Source organism: Chlorocebus sabaeus, chromosome 3 (genome assembly GCF_047675955.1).
Source record: "Chlorocebus sabaeus isolate Y175 chromosome 3, mChlSab1.0.hap1, whole genome shotgun sequence".
NCBI lineage: Eukaryota > Metazoa > Chordata > Mammalia > Primates > Cercopithecidae > Chlorocebus > Chlorocebus sabaeus.
In genome coordinates this window covers 16,248,122-16,267,597 of record NC_132906.1, presented here as the reverse complement: position 1 = coordinate 16,267,597, position 19,476 = coordinate 16,248,122, and the positions used below count along the sequence as shown (strand labels likewise).

Sequence of the window (19,476 nt, the reverse complement as noted above, 5' to 3'; positions counted from 1 at the left end):
AAACTCTTTTAACAAATGCATAGATGTAGACAGGAAAGGAAGTTGTAACCAGATGCCTATTTGAAATGCACAAGATTGTCTTTATTTCTAAGTAAGAACATGTATACAAGGCATTTAACCTTAGCTGGGTTGCATCTCCCCATGGTAACCAAGTCTAGGGCACCAGAGGACCTTGCTGACCATCCCCTGCTCATTGGCTTAATAGAGTTTCAACTTGATGTTATCTTTTGACCTGAACATTATTCCTATTATCGTGCAGACTTCTGCTAGACTTATGAGTCATTCACACAATTATAATGCAATCAGTTGTTACAATGGTCTCTGGCATGCTGCAAGCTAGGCCCCAGTAGGGATTCTAAGGCTTTGAGTTTTCCTCTTTGTTCTTTATATTCATGGATACCATGAAGCATATTTGAAATGCACACTAACTAGATAAGAAAGGACCTTCACCCTGAAACGTTAGGGAGAATGCTTATTACATCCTTCCTAGAAGATAGAGAAGAATGCCATCAATTTACTTTAACCATCTAAATATACGAGAGATGTCAAGGCTTGTACAGAGGCTATGCCAAAATTCTTTCTTGCTTTCCATTAAAAACAAACAAAAAAAAAATCACTACTTTGGCTTTTCTTTTTTTTAACCAGAAATGTAACAGTATTTCCTTTGTTCAATTTTATCAGCTTATTTTTCTAAAGTAGCTTCATTTTCTAAAACATAGTTATATCTGGGCACTGAAATAAATATAAATGCTAATTTCAAATAACCAAAGAAATCAATACTATTGACGGGAAGACTGGTCTGCTGTCTGCTTGCTTCTGCTGAAATTTCCAGAGGTATCTTCAGGACTTTATGATCAGATGACAGAAATGTTTGCCTTTCAGCTGAACAGTTGCTCTGGGGATTCGAGAAAAGTAAACTGAGCAGGCCTAATGAAAAACGTGAAGCTTCCTAGGGTCAAGATATAGTCCAAAATATATATTAGTCTAGTAATACAGTATTCTGGAAAATTCCTCTAGAGAATGTCTGTGACATTTTTAGCTGGCATCTCATGAAATATTAGATGCTATTCTGAAAGCAAAAATAAATTTCTCACGTTTAGAGCTATGTGTAGCAACGATATTTTTTTACTCTTGTTTTGCCCTACTGACCATATGGGAACATTGAGTTTTGGGTAGCATAAATGTTCTGAAAAAAACTCCTTTTTTCTTCTTTTCAAAATATCTGCTCAGAGATAACCATATTGTTCAATTATCAGCTGATATTACAATGAACTGTTGGAATTTTATCTCATCTACTGCATTAATTCTCTACATTATGACTGACCCTTGTTATATTAGCATTTGCTGTGTACTTTGTTAAATTTCCTTTTCTGTTCACTATTTTACTTCAAGTAAGTATTATCAATCTATGGACTAAGCACATTTGTTTCTCATTTTTTAAATTGTTTACAACATATGCTAAAGCTAATATATAAGCAATTCTTAATCTTTCAACATCCAATAATTAGATTTATTTACAAGAGCTCATGTAAATAAAATTATTTAGAGGCTCTATTATGATTTGCATAAGGCTCCTATGTACCTTGTATATGTTTTCAATACCAACTATTCTTCAAACTATATTAAAATTAGAGCATAACTTGAAGTGGGTATTTCCATTTAATTTTGTCTGTATTTTTAGCTATCTATGATTCTTAAGCCAATATTTCATGCCAGGAATTTTTTATTAACAAATAGAGAATATGGATTCAAGGTTATAAACAGGACTACAAATCCTAGATAATTACTTAATGTACCAGGGTTCAATTTGAAAACATTTATTTACTTTTATTCGACTGTATAAAATTATCTCTTACATCATTAAAATGTTTGCTTCTTGATAGTTTGCTTTTATCATTTTTATCATACTAAAAAAAATTTATTCTTATACTTGGCAATCTCTTTCATGCATAAATTATTTGATTCATTCATACTTCTTGATTACAATTATGACAACTAGATAAAAAGCCAGAAAAGAAATAGCATCTGAATTAGCTGGTTCATGTTTAGTGAATTACAAAATAACTAATTTATAATTGTCATAATCTGTTTGACATGATATGTATCAGTTAAAAATTACAAAACGATGTGCATTTTTTACTTGTAATAATCCCCACTTCTAATTGTTTGATACATGTACCTTTATATTTCTGTTGAAAGGAAACATAAGTAATTGTAAAATTTTAGTTAAAATAGGCTATCTATATTGGATGATGAAGTCCAGAAAATATTCTATGAAATGTGAAAAAATAAAAATTAGGATTATATTAATAATTATTAATATAATCAGTTTTTATTTTGTAAGCAATTACATTTTTTTAAATTACTATTTTCCCTCAAAATATAGTAAATTAGATAAATTTATTTTTTGTATATCTTGATATCTTAAATTTTCTGGTCTGTTACCTTAATTATTGCTTATATAACTCAACACACTTTGTTAACTTTAAACAGGATGCCATTTTCTTGAATACTAAGCTCTAATATTAAAATAAACTTATTTTTATCAAATTTTACACAAATAAAAATATTCTAAAGTTTATATATAATACAATTAATAATCGTACTGGCAATTCAAACCAAATACAGCATTATTTTAGTTAGCAATGAGATAGCATGTTATGGATTCAAATGGTTCAATGTATTTTCTTATGTTTCCACTTCTATTAAAGCACATTTCTACCCATTTTTAGTTTACAAAATGATTTCAAAAGCATTATTTCATTTGAGATTCACAATTACTCTTTGAGTAGATATCATAGCTACTATATTCATGTTAAATACTTGGGGAAACAGGGACTCCAGTTGATTAAATGACTTGCTCAAGGTTCACATGTTAACCAAGTAACAGAACTTGGACCCAAATTTCATTCTTCTGGATCAACATTCTGGAACTTTTCTATAGTAACATGAGACTGTAAGTGAGAAATCAAACTTATATAAATATAGAAAAAATCTGCCAGGCGCGGTGGCTCACGCCTGTAATCCCAGCACTTTGGGAGGCTCAGGTGGGCAGATCACGAGGTCAGGAAATGGAGACCATCCTGGCCAACACGGTGAAACCCCATCTCTACCACAAAACATACAAAAAATTAGCTGGGCGCGGTGGCAGGCGCCTGTACTCGGGAGGCTGAGGCAGGAGAATGGCGTGAACCCGGGGGACGGAGCTTGCAGTGAGCCTCATCACGCCACTGCACTCCAGCCTGGGGGACAGAGCAAGACTCCGTCTCAAAAAAAAAAAAAAAAAAAAAAAAAAGAAAGAAGAAAATATCGGGGGGTGGGGAGAACCCCTGATTTTTAGAATCTCAGCAAATCAAGGCAATAAGTGAAATATTTTGTCAAATTTTTGTCAAAATGTATCCTAGTTTCTCATTTTAATATTAATTTTCTTCCAATGTACAGGACTGTGTTGTATGAATGTTGCCCTGGTTATACGAGAATGGAAGGAATGAAAGGCTGCCCAGCAGGTAAAATCTCAATTTCTTGAATTAAATAAGGAACACTTTATATGCAAGGAAAGGGTTGAGGTGGCTTGTGGAGAAGCCAATTGTGTTTGTGTGTACTCAGCACCATCCTAAATCCAAGATATATCCCTCCTATGTTTGTGTTAATCATGAATTTATCACGATGATAAAATGTAAGAACACATTTCTCATACACTGGATGCTGGGCAATACAACAGAAACTTAGTCATAAATTTAAATTAGTTCAGCTTCCCTTCAGGAACAAAACTCTTTATAAAATCCCGTTCTTTGAAGTTGTCTAGGAACATGGAACTTTACTTGGTGAAACCTCATCTTCTCTAGTTGAACAGCTCTGATTTTATAATGTTCCTTATATTGAAATTTGGTTTCCTATACCTCTGCCAACTAGAGAAAAAAAATAGTTCATCTATTTCCTCTTTGAAATGACAGCCGTTCAGATATTTCATGCCAATCATCACGCCTTTCCTCCGGCTACCCTCGCTTCTTGAATAAAATCTTCTGTTCTCTGCGCTAACCATCCCCAATTCTTTTAATATGACAGACTTTGAAGCCCTCCCCATTATAACACCAACGGACAGAAAGTCTCTAGTTCAGCAATATTTTTTTGAATATAAACCCTAGACTGATATTTAAAGTCCATCCATGTGGGTCTGAGTATTTAAGACAATACCAAGATAAGTGGGGAGACCTTGCACTTTGGATAATGTCATTGGTAACCGTGTTACATCATTAGCTTATATTGAATTTGGAATCAATTAAAATTGATTACAGTTTTTTTACATACACCATTAAGTCAGGTCTCTAGATTATGTTTTTCTCAATTTAGGCATAGGAATTACATGAAAACTTGTTAAATTTAACCTTGTTCATTTTGACTCAATTTCTCCATCTTTTTAGGGTCTTTTAAAATCCCAGTTTTATACTTAATAGTTGTGTCACCAAATCTAAGGATATTCACAAATTTAATAACCATTTATTCTATGCTATTAATCAAATTATACTAATGTTCAAATCAAATAGGTTCAGAAAAAATAAGTTGACTGCATATTACTAGATAAATCCCTTTAGGTTGACATTCATGCATGAATCTTTCTTCTGACGTTTGGAAGAAATAATCTGGAAGGATTAAATACTTTGAATTATTTGCTAACAGAACTTATAATGAAAACAAGCAGGCCTACATATTTTTAGGGATCCAAATCTATACAAATGATAGATTTAAATAATAGATAATATTGAATTATAATTGAATTATTATTGACATAGCAGGATTGAGATCTAAATAGGTTAAATGTTAAACCAGGATAAGAGTTTAAAATTTTTTATCCTTAACACAAAGGATATGTAACATAATGTTTTTCAGTAGCATTTTATTATTTAGCACTCCAAAGATAACTTTCATATAAAAATGATTATTCACATAATTGTATTGCTAAGATTATTAGTTAAATGTCTTGGGAAACATAGCATAAAGTTTAAATGATTATGAATCATATCCTGAGAATATTATCCCCAGTACTGATTCATTTCTTGATTATTTCAGTTTTGCCCATTGACCACGTTTATGGCACTCTGGGCATCGTGGGAGCCACCACAACGCAGCACTATTCTGATGCCTCAAAACTAAGGGAGGAGATCGAGGGAAAGGGATCCTTCACTTACTTCGCACCGAGTAATGAGGCTTGGGACAACTTGGATTCTGTAATTCAGTATTTTTATCAATAGATTTATTTTTTGCTGTTATTGTTATTTCATTTTAACTGATTTATTAACTTGGATATTAGTAGAAATTGTGTATCTTTCTATTGTACATATATGAGGACATCTAAAGGGATGAGTTATTGAGGAAAGTAAAATACCTTAATACATCCGCAAATAGAATAACTCTCCAGGAGACTTACACGTTAATTTTTTAAAGAAGGGGAACCAAGAACTGGCTAAAAGGGCACTTGTTATTCTATTTTGCTCCCTTCCTTTTTCCTGTTTGTTTGTGAGGATATGTATGTAATTTCAGATAACATGTCTAAGAGAAAGGTAAGTTAAGAAGCCTACTGATATTTAAAATTATCATAAGCTGTATTATATAGCACTATTTTATTATGTATGTTTAATTATATGTAAATATATATGGATGTTCAGGTTGTCAAATTTGTATACATGTATGTGGATAGTTAAAGGAAATGTGAAAATACATTTGATTTTCAGACTTGTGCACAGTCTAATTTACAATGCCTTAAATTATTACTCAATTTCTTAATCTATAAAACTGATATAAAAATACATTCCTACTTTCTAATAGATATGGAGACAAATTGATAATTATTACTAGAGTCAAATATACTTAGTAAAATGTAGGCATGTATCTGTAGGCATTATCTTGCTACATTAGCTGTGTGGTTGACTGCTTGATTATAGACCTCCCTCTTCTGAGTGTCTTTCACCACATCTGTAACCCCCTCTCCAGTCCCTTTTGCTGTCTCCTCTTCTTCCTTGCCTTAAAGAATGGAACTTGTAAGAATTTCTTCCAGCAACTTGACTCTGCTCTTTAAATGCACTTAACATGGTTTCAGGTATTACTTCAGTGCATACAAACATTAAACCTACGCTTGTTGTTTGGACTTGTTTCTTCTTGGAACCTCAGTAGAATATTTCTACTGTTTATCTTAGTATTTATCCTTGGATATACCATCTGCACCTTTAAACAAAAGTTATCTAAAACATATGCAATTTTCTTTCGTCCCATAAATAATTGTGTTTTTAGTGCCTTTTACCCACAAGTGGCAGTGCCAGCCTCAATGTTCCGACTTGAAATTTGTAAGTCATCCTTACCTCCCCTTTCTCCAATTCTTACAAACTGCTGTTAGCCTTATCTCATATTTCATCTAAAGTGATCCCCCAATACTCTCATTTCTGCTGTACGTTACCACTCAACTTTCCTGAAGCCTGGTTCTAATCATTAAATTCCAATGCCACAAAATCTTCAGTGGTTCCTCATTGCCAGTTTATTTTGCTCCTTCTTAGGGCATTAAAGTCATCCACATTATTGTCCAACATACCCTTCTAAATTTCTTTCTTAGTGTTGTCTGAGAAACATAAAAGTATGTGTTAACCAAACTGGACAACTTTTGCTCTCTTGGCATTCACCCTATGCCAGTACTGGACTTAGAAGACCACCACATCATTCCTACTGATTTAAATATCATGGTCTATCTCCAAACTACTTCCGAATAGCTGTTCTCTTTCTTATTTGAGCCCTGAAAGCATTTTTCCCCTCTGTCCTGTATCTTACTGTGTCTACTTTACCTGCTGCTACTGATAAACGGTTGTGACTTTTTGCTTTATCTATCATTGTATTTCCCATAGCACTGAGTAAAGCATAATATAATACATGGTGTTGGATATATAAAAAGGTACAGGATGGTTGAATTCTTGAATTTGTTATGGAATAAACATGAAACCCTTGTTAAAACTCAAGTGTTGCATACAAATATAATGTCATTTTTGTTTTGTTTGCCACTTAAAATTTTTAAATATGTGATAATTTCATATCTCCCTAATTCTTATCATTTTGTTATATCAAGATTGTCTCTTCATCAACATATTCACTTTAAAAATTGTGTGTTCTAAGTACTCTATCACATTCAAGATCCTTAACTAAGTATCTGAACTTATAAAATTCCTTAACCAATTTGAATAATATAATTTTAAGTTATTTATGTCAATTTTATATGACCATCTGACAATGCAATGAGAAAATAGCAAGGCAGTAGAAATAGGGTGATTATAAGACTTTTACTAATGTTCCACAATAAATTGAATTTCTATCATTGCAATTTTTCCTAGGATATCCGTAGAGGTTTGGAGAGCAACGTGAATGTTGAATTACTGAATGCTTTACATAGCCACATGATTAATAAGAGAATGTTGACCAAAGACTTAAAAAATGGCATGATTATTCCTTCAATGTATAACAATTTGGGGCTTTTCATTAACCATTATCCCAATGGGGTAAGTTTTATCAGTAAAAAATACACTTACAAAAAATACCTTCTTTAATTTTGTCTATACTACTTTTTATGTAATGCTCACAAAAATAATAAAATATTAGTGAGAATAAGGTAAGTGCTATATTATGACTTTACCCCCAAATCTAGGGCATGCAAATTTCCAATCTGGTTATTAATTTCTACCAAAGAGTGATTGTAAAAGGACAAATTACATGAACAGTTCATTGACAGTAGATAAGTATTCTAAAAAAGGAAATTTTAGTAGTTGATGTATTTGAAATAATTTATTGTAGTAGCAAAAAGAATAATCAAAGAATGAGTGTTCTTTTACTCCCCTCCCTAGCTACTGTAGTACTTGTATGTTTGGATCAGTTTTTGTGGAAAATTGCCAAAGGGGTCATAGAACTTTTTCCACAGCCAAATTCTCAGGGACAAAAGAGGTCAGTGACGAAGCAATATTTAGGAAGTTCTTGTACTAGAACTAATTATATATATATACAACAATTATTTGTTTCTCCTTCTCAAAACTTAATTTTTAGGACTGATTAGACTTCTTTACATAATTCATTTACCCACATTAAAAAGTTTATGACTATTTGTATAAAAGAGAGGAAAAAAGCAATACTTTGAAAGAAAAAAGCACCTTTGCCTTATGTTGCTAGATACGTTAAGTATGAATAGACTTAGGTTCTCAACTGGTTCCCTTTTCCTTTACAGTTTCTTTTTTAGATAAAACAACATGTAAATCTTCATCCACAGCATTTCCATTTAGAATGTAGTTTCCCATTTGTTACATTTACTAGTATAAATGAATAACTGGGAATGCACTTGCAGTCTCAGTGGTCAATGGATGTCTCTGGTTTCAGCACTTTGATTTTTCCAAATAATTATAGGTTGTCACCGTTAATTGTGCTCGAATTATCCATGGGAACCAGATTGCAACAAATGGTGTGGTCCATGTCATTGACCGTGTCCTTACACAAATTGGTAGCTCAATTCAAGACTTCATTGAAGCAGAAGATGACCTTTCGTCTTTTAGAGTAAGTCTAAGAGCAGATTGTCTTGAGTCATTGAAATCCCTCCTCTTCTCCTGTCAAAACCTAAAAACAATAAAAATGCTATTAAATTTGGCAAAAATGTAACAAACATATTTTTTGAAATGGCTATCGTTTTCATTTTACACAGGAGAAACCATCTCATATGAAATAATGTTTCTATGGAAATGATAGAGTAAGAATGGTTAGTCATGTGACTGGTGTGTAGTTAGTGCATTTAGAACGTGTTCATCCGTTATTATATATACTGCTGGATATTGCTCTACTCCCACAAACATGGACAGAATTCCCACTCTTGCAGGCACAATTTGAAGAAAGTTGGAAAAGACATGGTTGTGTCAAAAAGTAATATTTTGAAGATCGAACAACAAGAAGCCTCTATAGTGTAGGAATCAGCTCCTTCATGTCAGCCTAGGCTAAGTGTGTTGTAATTTTCTTTTGGATTTACAATGTGAAAGTCTCTGAAAAGCACATTTGTGTTTCAGGCAGCTGCCATCACATCGGACATATTGGAGGCCCTTGGAAGAGATGGTCACTTCACACTCTTTGCTCCCACCAACGAGGCTTTTGAGAAACTCCCACGAGGTGTCCTAGAAAGGATCATGGGAGACAAAGTGGCTTCTGAAGGTAGTTAAAATTCTTCCTCTCTAAGAAGTCTCCCAGCATTCTGAGAAGGGAATAAAAAAGAGGCTAGTTCTTGCCAATAATATTAGTTTTAATAAGCAAAGGCAAGGAAAAATTTTTATTCTGAGATGTACTATAAGTCTTCCAAAAGTCCTTGAAAGAGTAGGCAGAGTATAATTCTTAAATAATAAGAATATTCTTAAGATCACATTCTTTCATACTACTTTCAAGTAAATAAGTAGTAGAAATTCAGAAAGATTAACAGGTGTTGGAAAGAAATATTAGATCATCAAATTTTAATATTGTATGCATGTTATGCAATGCTTTTAATTCTGTATTTATGCCAAAAGATACTGAGTTGTGAGAATCTTATGGTTCTCCTGGGCCTCTAAATTACTGATACACAGAAGAATTTGGTGGCTTGCCAAGCTTCCTCTCTGTTGTCAGATAGGTTTTACATTGTGCTTGCATACTTCACTTACTCAGCCTATCCCAAAATACACTTGACCAGTTTAAGATGAGAACGTTTTAGGATGCAGGATAGATACAATGTAACTGAGGCACAGATCCTTCCAGAGGCCCCTTCAATAAATCATCTTTATTTGGCTACTTTCTAGAAGTTGCCTTGCAGAAATAATTTGTCTTATCCTTAGCCTCTATTGACCTCATTACACGTTATGTACAAATATTCTGCCATGAGCAGCTATTACAAGATACTGTTCTTGGGCATTTTGGAATTTAACAGGCCTTCCCTTTTTCTCTTTTGGTAGAGAGGGGTCTTGCTGTGTTTCCCATGATGGTCTTGAACTCCTGGCCTCAAACAATCCTCTCACCTAGGCCTCCCAAAGTGTTGAGATTACAGGTGTGAGCCATTGTGCCAGTCAAAGGTCTTCTGAAAGGAACAATTCTTGCTTTCACCCAGGAGTTACTTTCTTACGATAGCTGGAACTTAACCCACCACGTTTTCTTTTTTTTTTTTTTTTTTTTTTTTTTTTTTTTTTTTTTTTTTGAGACGGAGTCTCGCTCTGTAGCCCAGGCTGGAGTGCAGTGGCCGGATCTCAGCTCACGGCAAGCTCCGCCTCCCGGGTTCACGCCATTCTCCTGCCTCAGCCTCCCAAGTAGCAGGGACTACAGGCGACCACCACCTCGCCCGGCTAGTTTTTTGTATTTTTTAGTAGAGACGGGGTTTCACCGTGTTAGCCAGGATGGTCTCGATCTCCTGACCTCGTGATCCGCCCATCTCGGCCTCCCAAAGTGCTGGGATTACAGGCTTGAGCCACCGCGCCCGGCCCCCCACCACGTTTTCTAATGCTGCACCAATCATTTCCTGAAGTTGATCTCCTCTTATTATTCCTACGAAGCTTAGCTGTTCCTATTTTGTAGTTGATAGGAAAAAACTTCTAGAACGTAAATAGGATTTTAAACCTGTTAGTGAATCCTTAGGTCTTACTACATTTTAAGGATTACTTAGTTCCACAGTGAAACACATCTTTTCAGGGTCAAATGTTATTTCCCTTGATCTGAAAGCGAACTGTTTTTATTGTGTTCTCCAGCTCTTATGAAGTATCACATCTTAAATACTCTCCAGTGTTCTGAGTCTATTATGGGAGGAGCAGTCTTTGAGACGCTGGAAGGAAATACAATTGAGATAGGATGTGACGGTGACAGCATAACCGTAAATGGAATAAAAATGGTGAACAAAAAGGATATTGTGACAAATAATGGTGTGATCCATTTGATTGATCAGGTCCTAATTCCCGATTCTGGTAAGCAACGTTTCTTTTTGTTTGTTTTATTTTACTTACTATAATTTACTAATTATGCTGTCTCAAAGAGTAAGTCCATGAAAAATGAATGTGCAGTATAAAGAATGTCATGCAAAGCACTAACACAATACATAGTGAGCTACTTGCATACTCCATAGATAGGCAGTGTAGCGACGGGCACTCCATGCATGAATCTTTTGCGTTTTAGGGTTTCTGACATCTAATATTTATAAAGGTTTTCACAGTGCCAGAGTTTTTCTTGGAAACAGAAGGAAAGATCTAACCAAATGGTCAGCTTTGGATAAATGAAAAAGCTATGGAACTCACAGCGTAGAGAGAGATGACAGATGAATACAGAATTAAAGAAACATGTAGTAGGAAGACAGAAAAATATTTTCCTTCAGAAATTCATTATCAACCCCTGCCAAAAAATGGAAGTGGAACTCTCTTATTAGGGAGCGGGAGGATGTCTTATCACATTGACGTTGCAGTAAATAGCTTACAATATTAGAAAACAGTCAGGAATTGACTTACTAGTTTCATGATGGAGATAATAGCAATGATGACATTGTTGGGATGGTGATGATTTTTCAGCCAAACAAGTTACTGAGCTGGCTGGAAAACAGCAAACCACTTTCACGGATCTTGTGGCCCAATTAGGCTTGGCATCGGCTCTGAGGCCAGATGGAGAATACACTTTGCTGGCACCTGTGAATAATGCATTTTCTGGTATGTACTGGACACTATTGTTCCTGCTCTCTGCCTACACTCTTTAATTTGTGATGATTGTTTGCAATAAGAAATAAGAGATGTTTCATGAGACATTGATTAGTTCCTGCACTGGCTACACATACAGTGTGTTAGCACTGCATTGTCTCTACTAAAATGTTCATTTCAAAACATTTCATTATAATGGAGAATAGCCTACAGAGAGTGAAAGTTTGTAATTAGGAGTATCCACGCCAGGCGCAGTGGCTCACACCTGTAATCCCAGCACTTTGGGAGAACAAGACAGGTGGATCACTTGAGATCAGGAGTTTGAGACCAGCCAGGTCAGCATGGTGAGAACCCATCTCTACTAAAAGTGCAAAAGTTAGCCAGGTGTGGTGGTGCGCTCCTGTAATCCCAGCTACTTGGGAGGCTGAGGCAGGAGAATCGCTTGAACCCAGGAGGCAGATGGCGCCGCTGCACTCCAGCCTGGGCAACAGAGTGAGACTCCATCTCCAAAAACAAAAAAAAATTTTTTTTAAAAGCATATTCAGTTTCTCTGTGAATCTAATATTTCCAGCACAATAAGGATGCATTGATAGATCTTTAAAAAAAAAAAAAAAAGAAAACTTATTTGCTACCAACATAATAATATTTAGAAATAAATTGGTGTATTTTGCATCTCAAAATTTGGACAGTAAGGGTGTCAAATTATAAATAAAATAAAGAGACCATTATACACTTCCATATCATGATGTAAAATAGTATATATAAAATTTCACCTAGTAGTTGCTATTCACAGACCATGATCAGATTCATGCAATCTGCCACCTTTCTCAGGACAATGATTTCACAGACATATTTAAATTGTTGGCAAAATTTATTAATTAAAAATAGGTAACACAATTTTTTTGTTTTTCCAAATGCTAAATTATGGTATAAAAAACTATTAATCAAAAACATTGAATTCCTAGATATCCTGACTTTTTTGTAATAATCCTGCCCATGTGTTTTGACAATAACCCATATTTAGGAGGTTGTTTGTTTTGATTCTCTTTCCAGTAATCAATATTAATTTACAAAGAATTCGTCAATAGTTCTTTCATGTGACTAACGGATGTCTAACTATCATACAAAACCCTGGCCACCATTAAGGTTTAGCATTTGCCAGTGACCACTATGAAACTATGTAGCCCTTACAGAGGTGAAGCTCATTGCTTGAACTGGTTGGAACTGTGTTATTGTCATTTGATACAATAGGTCACAGAGTTTCTATTTGGTGAATTGAATTGTCAGCTTTTAGCATTTAGTTGACTCATGTATTATATGAGTGCAAAATCTATGATATTATTATATTATGTATTAAATACTATTATATTATATTGATATTATATTATTAATGTCAAGGATTATCTGTTTACATGATTCTTTCTTACCAGGAGAAACTTTCATGTTTTCTAAATAAAATAATGCTCTTTCTTAATTATTTACAGATGATACTTTGAGGATGGATCAGCGCCTTCTTAAATTAATTTTGCAAAATCACATATTGAAAGTAAAAGTTGGCCTTAATGAGCTTTACAATGGACAAATACTGGAAACCATTGGAGGCAAACAGCTCAGAGTCTTCGTATATCGTACAGTAAGTGAATCAGAACAAAATAAAAAGTCTGTCAAATGACATGTCAAAGAATGCTGTTTCAATGAAGATTTCACAAAATTTTATGAATGTGGTTCTAACAGCGAATATTCACAGAAGCATCAGGGAACTGGGTAGCACGGGTGAAAAGACTGTGAGCAAAGTCCACAACAAGTGCTATGTATTAAAAACTCAGGCAGTTAGATAGTTCACATGTGTTTCATTATGAGTAACTTTGTGTTCTAGAGCATCAATTATTTTAAATTCCAGAAAACGGTAATTTTTTTAAATAAACTTTTCATTTGCAGAGTACTTTACAATTTTCAAGGTAATTCTGTTCTCTGCTTACACATCATTTTTCTTTATGACTGCAATAAGTAATAATAAATATTTTACAAGGTGTTGATTAGTTTCTGCACTGGCTACACATACAGTGTGTTAGCAGTATGTTGTCTCTACTAAAATGTTCTTCATTTCAAAACATTTCATTATAATGAATCAAATACACAAGGTGACCTCATACTGTAAAATAACCAGTCCGCATCTGAATATCTTTTGAATGGCTTTCAAGATAAACCTTTATTGACACATAGAGATTTCTGGCCTCTATAAAAGGGTCTTAATGTACTTTAAAAAAAAAAAAAAAAGAGACAGTTTCACTCTGTCACCCAGGCTGGAGTGCAGTGGCACAATCATAGCTCACTGTAACCTTCAACTTAAACTCCCTAGCTCCAGGGGATCCGCCCACCTCAGTCTTCTGAGTAGCTAGGACTATAGGTGCACACCATCACCCTGACTGATTTTTTTAATTTAATTTTTCTTGAGACAGGGTCTCACTACATTTCCCAGCCTGATCTCAAACTTTCAGCCTCCAGTGAACCTCCTACTTTGGCCTCCCAGTGTGCTGGGATTATAGGCATGAGTCACTGCACCCAGCCCTAACGTACTTTTTTGCTGCAGGAAAATGTGTAGAAATATTGCTTATCAAAATTACAGTGCAGTACTTGTCCAGATAACATGTACAGCTATAGCTAAAAGACTTCACAGGAAGTCAGGCATTACCTAGAACTGAATCTGGCACATGTCAGCAGCTCCCTGCAGCTACACAATTCCAAACATTTTTAAGTATGCATTAAATGTGCTGCACTTTAAATTTTATATATACAAATATATGTGTATATATATATCACATTTGTTCAAAAAGCTATAAATATGTCAAAGATTTGACTTACAATGATGAATAGAGTCTTACAGTCAAGAAAATGAAGTAAATATTTATGAAGATCCTTAAAAACACTAAAGTGAGGAAACCTTACAGATAGTATTGACCAAAAGAGGGTCTGGAGAAATAGTTCAAATCTGGATAGAAATTATAAAAATTGTAGAAGTGGGATTCCATGGAACTTTTGTAATTTATTGACAAAATTACCTGCCTGATCCATAAGGTAGCTTGACTTTTAATAAAAAACCTGTCTAGCTAAGAAGTGTCTTGTGAGTTTGTGTGAGCCATTGAAAACAGAAGAAAGAAGCTGTTCCTGTGGCTTCAGATATTAGGCAACCTCTCAGAAGGGCCCATCTGGAAATTGAATTATGTAGTTACATCTATATGGGAAATTTCAAGCAAGGAAAAAGATACCCCATACTTTTCTTTCCTTTCCTAGGCTGTCTGCGTAGAAAATTCATGCATGGAGAGAGGGAGTAAGCAAGGGAGAAATGGTGCTATTCACATATTCCGCGAGATCATCAAGCCAGCAGAGAAATCCCTCCATGAAAAGTTAAAACAAGATAAGCGCTTTAGGTAAAGCCTATGAGTGGCACCTCCACAAAGTATGAGAGCTATTGGCATATTTTTTTTCATAGGCAGTATCCCAAAAGGCATTCAGTCTCCTATATGGTTAAAAATGGAATTTAGAATAAAATGTTCATACAAGTGTTTTCAAAATTGGTATATGTTTTCACTGATACTTTCTGGTACACTGTAACACGATTTCGTGTGTGAAAACAAATCTAACAGACTAAACTACTCCTTGATATTTTTCTTATAGTTTTTAGAAATTGATGGTATATATAGCAAAGTATTTTGTGAAGTATTAAATGGCAAAAATGCTTCTTTTTGTTATGTATGAACTTGTCAAGTTATGTAGGATGAAATCAGATGAAAAAATTTAAAAATTATATTGTATATTTCAATCATTTTTCATGATAAAACTTTTAACCGGTAAATTGCATTTGAAACATGTGAAAATATATGAGCAGTTCTCTCATGCTTTCCACAATACATGGATTCTATTCTATTACATGCACTGTAGGTGAATTTGCCTAAATCTAAATCTGACAACATACATATACATTCTTCCCACTTAGCACCTTCCTCAGCCTACTCGAAGCTGCAGACTTGAAAGAGCTCCTGACACAACCTGGAGACTGGACATTATTTGTGCCAACCAATGATGCTTTTAAGGGAATGACTAGTGAAGAAAAAGAAATTCTGATACGTAAGTAGAAGTGAATTCCAGATATTTTCCCTTTCATTTCAGGATCTCACTTCTTTCTCAAGCTTTCCTGTCCAGATGTCTGCCTTAAAAATGCCCCCTCCCTCTCTGGTATTCATGGCTAGCTTTAGTTTCCTTTTATTTCCTCCACTTGGGATGTGTGGAGGGTCACTCAGTAATGTTTTTAAACTGCTTACTGTTGGGCTAGATGTTCACTTACGTGGTTTCTATTAAAGACCATGTAATTAGGGGACAAAGAAGAAAACAGTTATAATTTACAAAATAATTAGATGTTTTTCTCCCAGTAAGTTGGGTTCTATTTTGATTAGGCTAATTGAAGTAACTGTGTGTTTTGACATAGCGTTGATATCTACTTGAGAAAATAATGACATTATGAGAAAGTACAATATAGAAAAAGATAAAGACAAATAAGTGTTTTGTTTCTTAGTCCTTGTCTATCAAAAAGTCACATTATTCAATAAAAATATACATATATTTTCCCCTAGGGGACAAAAATGCTCTTCAAAACATCATTCTTTATCACCTGACACCAGGAGTTTTCATTGGAAAAGGATTTGAACCTGGCGTTACTAACATTTTAAAGACCACACAAGGAAGCAAAATCTTTCTGAAAGAAGTAAGTTGTCTAGAAGGAACTTATGATAGGGTTCATCCATCATTAAGTTATCTAAATATTCATCCTTAATTAAATTTCCTCATTGAAATTGCCTCCTATTGACAGGTAAATGATACACTTCTGGTGAATGAACTGAAATCAAAAGAATCTGACATCATGACAACAAATGGTGTAATTCATGTTGTAGATAAACTCCTCTATCCAGCAGGTTTGTAATTATTCAACTCATTGATGGACTAGTCTTTTCTTAATATGAACCTAGATTTTTATTTTATGCTTTTTTACCAATATTCATTTAATATTCTCTTCATAGACGCACCTGTTGGAAATGATCAACTGCTGGAAATACTTAATAAATTAATCAAATACATCCAAATTAAGGTACTAAAAGTTACTTGATTTCTAATGTGTAGAACACATATTACAGGTTTAACATAACAGGCTAGAAATGTATGCATTAATAAGTAAATATATACTGGTCTTGGATTGCTCTTTGTTGTTTATGTAGCACTGGACCACCTGTAAAGAAATGACATCATTTCTTTGTGGTTTTGTTCAACAAATATCAAAAGCTACTCAGGACCAAGTATTGTATAAAGTGTTATGAAAAGTATGCATTTAGGGCCGGGTGCGGTGGCTCACACCTATAATCCCAGCACTTTGGGAGGCTGAGACGGGTGGATCATGAGGTCAGGAGATTTGAGACCACCCTGGGTAACATGGTGAAACTCCGTCTCTACTAAAAATACAAAAAATTAGCTGGGTGTGGTGGCGGACGCCTGTAATCCCAGCTACCCGGGAGACTGAGGCAGGAGAATGGCGTGAACCTGGGAGGCGGAGCTTGCAGTGAGCTGAGATCCCGCCACTGCACTCCAGCCTGGGTGACTGAGCAAGACTCCGTCTCAAAAAAATAAAATAAAATAAAATAAAGAAGAAAAGAAAAATATGTATTTAAACTGGATATGGTCTTTATTCAAAAAGTTTACAGTCCAATTTAGAAAAATAGGATGGTGCATAAATAACTAAAATATTTGTATCATTCAATATTTTCACTGCAGAATATAAAGGAAAGAACATTCACTTATAAAAAATTGTCACTAATCACAGATTAAAGGCAACGGAATATTTTTCTTCTTTGTCAATGTAGGGTAAAAGTAGCAGAAAACAAAGTAGTGTTTAATAAATATATTTAACTTTGGATAAATTATTCTATAATTTTTAAATCTCTGAGTAATGAATCCAATGATTTTTATGCCATCTGACCTGATAACATTGAATTGGAAGATGATTTATATGAGGACTTCACTTCTATTAAATGTAATAATAGCTTCACTATTTTTACTTTAGTAAGAATTAAAATGGTGCCGTGGTTTTGTTAACACAACTATCACAGTTCATGCTAATAAATATAAACATTTATTTTCAGTTTGTTCGTGGTAGCACCTTCAAAGAAATCCCCGTGACTGTCTATAGTAAGTATATAATAAATATTGGCCACATGGGTTGCAAGGTATGAAAAAAGAAAATACATTTCTTTGTATTTACAGAGATTATTGATAATCTGGTATTTAGAATTCCAAACTACGGCCAATCTCATTTCACTTGAAAAAAGGCTTGTGGTCTCATAACCTTCAACTCCAATGAACTTCCCTACTCATTGGAAAAACAGGAATGATATGACATGAGAAAGATGGCAAAATATTAATGTGGCAAAGAGCCAGGAAAAAAAAAACATAAATGGAAGAGATGGCGAAAAATTCTCTAGACATATCTGAAAATTCAGATGTGTGGACACACAAATGACCTTAACAAAGACTTGTTTATACCACACTCAAGCCCCAAGCTATCTAAGGGGAGGCTGAGAAGCACGTGTTAACCAATGTTTCTGAAGTGCCAGTTCAAAAACTCTCCCATCCAAAACTGGACAAAGAACAAAAAAATCTGCCATGTGACAAATCTAAAGTTTCCAAAATTCCAGGGTTCTTTGATCTCTGACACTACCAGATTATCAAAATTAAACCTCTACTACTTAACAATGGTAAAGGGTACTTCATTCTCATAAGTGTATCTAGTAGGATATCTTTTCCATCATGGCTTTTTCTTTGTTTATCTTTTATCTCTTTCTTTCTTTCACTGTAACTTTCAAGCAGAAATCCTTTTCATTTTGTTTTGGCTCTGTAATTAAACACTCAACATGTATCAGTAGCTAAAACATTACTTCAGTCCCCACATTTATTCTGGCTAGAAAATCATTCCATTTTATACCATGAGCATCCAGTCATTTAATTAAGAAAATTTCGCTTAAGGTTTATACTAGATATGGAAAAGGAGTAAAACCAATGTAAGGAGCAAAACAAAATGTCTGCTGCTCTTGTTGATTCAATTATGTAATAATAACATGCAATTCCAGCATCAAGCCAGCTCAGCACTGTATTAAAGATGTAATTGGAATAGTTATGATTCATCATGGGAATACAATCTTGTAAAAAATACGTTTTCTGAAAATTAAGCAATCCTTATGGGCTCTATTCATCAGACATGTTATGTCATCTTTCTTCATCAAAGGTATAAATATATACATATATACACACACACACACACACACACACACACACACACACACTCTTCCACTACATTTCTTTAGCTTTCCTTCTTTACCCATGTCAGTTTCACTACTTTCTATATATGTGAATGCAGTATCTTGATTACAATGAGCAAAAATATTATAATTATTTTCTCCTACTAAATTGCATCCTCACTCACAGAGAATAAGCCACATTTTATTAAGATACACAAGCTCAATGGTCCTTCCCTACCTACCCAGAGGCCTTGAAACAGCTCTAACATTTACACATTCCAATGTAAGATGTTTCTTTTACTTCTCCTTAGATGGTATGCTGTTATTAAGAAGTATTTTTAAATAGAAGTAAAGATAAATTAAACCAAATTTTCTATTTTTATATTTCATTGTTGACTTGTTTATAAAATGCCTTTAATTTTTTGCTGCATATTATCCTCATCCCC

The 19,476-nt window shown here is 34.3% G+C and overlaps 1 protein-coding gene across 10 annotated transcripts in view; it reads left to right on the top strand.

Moving 5' to 3' along the window:
* POSTN (periostin) overlaps positions 1–19,476 on the top strand; it is a 35,775-nt gene that overhangs the window by 3,154 nt on the left and 13,145 nt on the right. For all 10 annotated transcript variants that reach the window (XM_007960188.3, XM_007960187.3, XM_007960186.3 and 7 more), the window contains exons 3-16: positions 3,442–3,506; positions 5,068–5,225; positions 7,368–7,532; positions 8,425–8,571; positions 9,072–9,213; positions 10,764–10,976; positions 11,571–11,705; positions 13,178–13,326; positions 14,985–15,121; positions 15,688–15,818; positions 16,322–16,452; positions 16,558–16,660; positions 16,766–16,833; positions 17,879–17,924. In XM_007960188.3, coding sequence (XP_007958379.1) covers positions 3,442–3,506; positions 5,068–5,225; positions 7,368–7,532; positions 8,425–8,571; positions 9,072–9,213; positions 10,764–10,976; positions 11,571–11,705; positions 13,178–13,326; positions 14,985–15,121; positions 15,688–15,818; positions 16,322–16,452; positions 16,558–16,660; positions 16,766–16,833; positions 17,879–17,924 — 1,790 coding nt within the window. The remainder of the gene's footprint in view (positions 1–3,441; positions 3,507–5,067; positions 5,226–7,367; positions 7,533–8,424; positions 8,572–9,071; positions 9,214–10,763; positions 10,977–11,570; positions 11,706–13,177; positions 13,327–14,984; positions 15,122–15,687; positions 15,819–16,321; positions 16,453–16,557; positions 16,661–16,765; positions 16,834–17,878; positions 17,925–19,476) is intronic.